The sequence below is a fragment of the Penaeus vannamei genome, chromosome 24 (assembly GCF_042767895.1).
Source record: "Penaeus vannamei isolate JL-2024 chromosome 24, ASM4276789v1, whole genome shotgun sequence".
Classification (NCBI taxonomy): domain Eukaryota; kingdom Metazoa; phylum Arthropoda; class Malacostraca; order Decapoda; family Penaeidae; genus Penaeus; species Penaeus vannamei.
This window is the reverse complement of record NC_091572.1, coordinates 7,238,113-7,243,112: the sequence shown is the minus strand read 5'-3', so window position 1 is coordinate 7,243,112 and position 5,000 is coordinate 7,238,113. Positions and strand designations below refer to the sequence as shown.

The 5,000-nt window shown below is 33.0% G+C and overlaps 1 protein-coding gene across 1 annotated transcript in view; it reads right to left on the bottom strand.

Annotated features, from left to right (window-relative positions):
• Positions 1–5,000, bottom strand: part of LOC138866220 (probable thiopurine S-methyltransferase) — a 6,272-nt gene that overhangs the window by 415 nt on the left and 857 nt on the right. The window contains exons 2-5 of the mRNA XM_070138350.1: positions 3,003–3,126; positions 1,961–2,088; positions 1,446–1,579; positions 1–1,124 (exon numbers count right to left, since the gene is read on the bottom strand). The exon at positions 1–1,124 is cut by the window's left edge and continues 415 nt beyond it. Coding sequence (XP_069994451.1) covers positions 1,000–1,124; positions 1,446–1,579; positions 1,961–2,088; positions 3,003–3,126 — 511 coding nt within the window. The 3' untranslated portion in view covers positions 1–999. The remainder of the gene's footprint in view (positions 1,125–1,445; positions 1,580–1,960; positions 2,089–3,002; positions 3,127–5,000) is intronic.

Sequence of the window (5,000 nt, the reverse complement as noted above, 5' to 3'; positions counted from 1 at the left end):
AGCATTTTTTGCCAATCAAAGACCAAGGCTTTGCTAACAATACATTTAGCACTTCCCCACAGGATACTTCTTATGAAAATATATTTCTAACCACAGATCTCCTCTTGGTAGAAGACGTGATGTAACACACTGACATAAAAACAATGGTGATCTGGGTATATGTACTAATGGGTAATAAGAAGACCTATGAAACAATAGCAATTAAATATCCTTCTGGTATAAGTAATGCCCTAGTGACTTACCTATAATAAAAAATTAGTAATATCATTGATGTCATAACATATTTTCTAGGAATATAATATATTCATACTTTACACAAAATATGTACATTGCATAACTTTTTTATTTTTTATAAAAATACTACTTTAAAGATTTTCCATGTTCACAACACAGAATGATATAAACATATATTTATGTTTTTTAATAGACACCTTCATTAATGAGGAGGAAACAAACCAGATATCTTTTACCAACAAAAATTACTCAAGATATGTAACTTTGAGCAGCAAGGTTGATTTTCTAATCCATATAAAAAAATGTAAAATAACAAAACTGACATAAATGCACTGTAAAATTAATGAAACTGCACTTACCACTACATTTCCTTTTCAAGGATAAATATATAGTAATCGGCAAACAAGTATCATGCAATATAATGATCCATCATCTTGTTTGTTTAAACTATTCTGTGAAAGGTAAAGACTATATTTCAAAAGCTAAAAAATCTGAAACTGGAAAGTCAAGAATGCCATTGATGAAATGGTTGATTCTTTGCATGAGGTATACTTTCAGATGTTTGAGCATGATGATTACTATATAAAAATCAATACAAAGCTTCACATGAATGGTATTAATCTGAGATATCATATAACAGGAAAAATATATCATGTAATTAAAAATAAATCATAAAAAAAATAAAAACACACATCACTGGACTCGGCACTGATTTTAGGAGTAAAAAAGTGAAACTTATCTGTCTGGAAATATAATACCTAAATTCTATTTCTTGGGAGTGAGCAAGGCCACAACTTCAAACATAGAATCTAAACCCCAAGTTCCTTTTACTTTAGGATCCTCCTCGGTCCTATCAAGGGTCTCCAAAACTTCAACGTTGATTTTATCTCCTGCAACATAAAGAAAGGTTTGAGCAAATGAAATAAAAGAGTAATATGATTAATATGGTTAGGATAATTATGAATTCACAAAAAAATATTGTTTTGCATATGACTTGTGGATCTACTTATAGCTTGGATCATTTGATCATATTATTATGTTACATATAACAAACAAAAATTCTATACATTTCATTCATACTAATCTATGTTACTTTTACGCAAAACGTATCATATTTGTAAAATTATATGTGGGAAAAGCAAAAGATTCAACTACTAACAGCATGCACTTCTAATGTAAAAGAAAGAGAAAACAATAAAAAAGAGACTTACCAAACAGCTTTTGAACAAGAGCAGTTGGGACATTTCTTGGTGGTCCGCTAAAATTCTCATGAGGGGTATACTGAACCAGATTGACCAAGTAACGGAAGTCATTACTGAGTATGGATTTCATTAGTTCAGCATATCTGCAAATATCCACAAAATATTTCAATACACCTCTGAATAAAATCTGATGCTAAAACACATATCGTAACAAGGGTGTATTTTCATATATTTATATCTAATGTCTTTCTGTAACTTTAATTTTAGGTACTTAAACCTGTATTCATATCTTTATATATCTATACTGAACTCTAGATATATTTGCCTATATCTCATCATTTATTGCTTTTTGCCAGACTTCTACCAAAATTGAAATAAATGTTATGCTGGAAGATTTCCTTTTGCATAGATGGAATGATACATCTCTTCTTATGTCGAAGAGAGACTATATAATTACAACTTTGATCCCAGAAAACTATACCAATGAAAATGACAAAACAAAATACTACAAAAAAAATTCTTACCTTTCTCTATCCTCTTCATAGATGGCAACTAATGACCCTCGGTCGAACACAGAATCAAACTTTCCTATTGCCTCAACATCAATGTTGAAGAGGTCACAGCAATAGAGTTGAAGACGACTGTCACTAGACTGGAAAAAAAAATAGGAGTTGGCCTTCAAACCTTTAAAATATCACTGTCATAAATATATGTGACTGTTATTTTATAAATGCAATTGTATTTGGTCTGATGCTTGGGTCTACAATTTACATTCTTTCTCAATTTCAAAATCAAGTTTTTTTTTCAAGATAATGCTTTGTTGTTAAAGAAAGAAAGAAGAGAAAAAGAGAAAAATTGGCAATAATAACTGGTCAGGGACTCAATTTGGCTTGCAGATAACATCAAATGTACGACTATAAATTCTCTTCAAAATCAAATTTTACATGATAATGATTTAAAAGGAGAATTTCACTAGCATGAAGTGTTGTTAATTTGAAATAAAAAGGAGAAAAGACTAAAATGCTACCATGACCCACTACAAACAACAACTATAATCTGATATGTATCATGTGACTGGTTAATCCTAGAAGTAAGGGTTTTGAAATTAGTCTCAAGTTACATTTACTGTACATTTGAGAAAATATTAAATAACATAAATTAAAAACAATTCCTCCTTACCAAGTCTGAGTTCAATAAAAAAAATTGAGAAAAAAGTACGACTTATCAACTTTTTTACAACAAACTTATCTTGCAGTTATCACAAACTGACATTTCATAATGATAGCAAGTTCTTCTCATTTTAAAAATGGTTAGCGATATGACATGCTGTTGCTCTACCAACTGTGATGCACAAAAATGACAAGTCCCCTGGAAATGCCAATTTTTCTATACACAAAACAGAATACTTATTACAGTACAGTACTTTTCACGACAATCTTCATTAGCTTTGAATCTAAGGCCCTAATCAGATACTCAGAATGTGCCTATAGTACTAGGGAAGTAAATTATAGACTGACACATTATATGCTAGACAACTGGAAAATTACTCTTATTTCAGGTACAAACCTTGTATAATTTTGCCCATGATAACTGGTCTACACTGTGGGGAATATTGTGCTCAATGAAGAAGTCTGCAACTGGCTTTTCAACACCTTCAATTCCAACAACATGATGCCCTTCATCATAGCACCTGAAATTTTGATAAACATCATGAAAGAGTAAGCTGAAGTTTATAAATATGTGAATCAGTACAGGGGCATGGATATGTATATCTATATGGACATGCACTCCTACAGCAAATTCAGTGTAGGAAGATAGCTCTTATCTTGGTAATTCAATACAACTGTTGTGTGCTGCCAATTCTAAAAAATGTGAAATTGATGGTTTGCATTTGATGTTTCATTAGGTTACCATTGTAAATGCTAAATGTGAAGGTATATATGGTCAATAGTTTAATTCCATGGAAACTAACTACAATGATGATACTGGCAACTGTACAGTAAATACCACAGACTACACTTTCACCATATGTACTATGGCAAGATAGAACTTGTAGAGCTCCCTAGTATTTTTCCATAACATTAGGAATTGTAAAATATGGACCAAGTGTAAGATCTATCCTGTCAGATTAATGCATCTGTCAATCAGAAACTCCAACCTCTCCTCCACAAGGTTCAACACCTATTCAACGTTGAGCAGGCGCCTAATCTTGACCTAATGTTTTTGTTTTGTTGACGTATTCTGAGTTAATCTTAGGCAAAGAGAAAGCAAAAAAAGGTTAATCTTGAATGAATACTTTAGTTCTGAAAGTGAATAGGTGTCACATATTGGTTAAACCCGTAATAATCCATAATCAATAAAGGAAAACCCTATGCAAGAATTTTCCCATGAGAATCAAACACTCACCACCCATCAGACAATTAAGTTGGCAACTGGCCAGCCATGCTATTCAGCACACAGCTTGTGGTATTATAATATATGATGCAATGATTTACAAGATGTATTAGGACCTTGTAAGACACACAACTATTTTAAAAATTGTGGCTTCTCAGTCATGACAATTCTGGCTTTGGAAAAAAATGTTTCTCTTCATTTGAAGTTAACTTTTCATGTATACTGGTAAATCTTCATTGAACATATTCCCACCATGTATGAACCTGAAGTGAATTTTGAATGATCAGTACAAGAAACATTGTAAATGGAGGGTGAATCTTCACCCATTTCACAAAATAAAGTGAATATAGGTGAATACTTGAGGAGGGGGTTTAGAGGTTCTGATTGATGGGTGCATCATGAATATGATTGAGGTTTGCTTGCTTCTGCAAATCATGGAAGTGGAGGCTGCAGCTGTCACTTACTGGCACACAAATGTCATAGTGGCACTCATCAAGGTGATCTATCCCTTCTTATGAAATCTCGAGTTAGTATACCAGCCATATAAGGACTGTTATAGGGGATGGACCACCCCATAAATTGTATATGATCTTTATGTGAATGACAATACAACCATCTGTTATTAGAATATTTACAGTGCTATGCCTAGCCCAAAAATTGAATTTGCCATGTGTATTTCACTCCTGGTAATATTTCCAAATACATTTGCATAACAGATTGCAACAATTTTGGTGTCAATGGATTCCTCTCTCTCTCTACAATCCAAATATACCAAAATTATGCCACAGAAGCCCCCACACTACCCACAATCTTGGCCCCGATGGCATGAATAAGTGGATCCCATGTGACGTCACGAGTCGTGTGGCAACTTGGCTGCAGTGAAAACAAACTTGTTGCTAGGCCCTCTTCACTGCAACGTGATACTAAGGTGAAGTAAAATATTACGTTAGAAATCTATCTCCTATTGTTAAGATTGCTTCATACATGTATAAGGAACTTGAAGGATAAGCGAAATCTATAAATCTGAACAAGTTGAATATATGTAGCCTGGAAGTTTGTCCAAATCAACTGTCAGCTGACGCTTGGGTAAATGATCTGACAACGTGGCCTAACCTTGAATGGCCAGAAATATACAATTATTTGGTCAACTCGCCTGGTATTTTTATACTT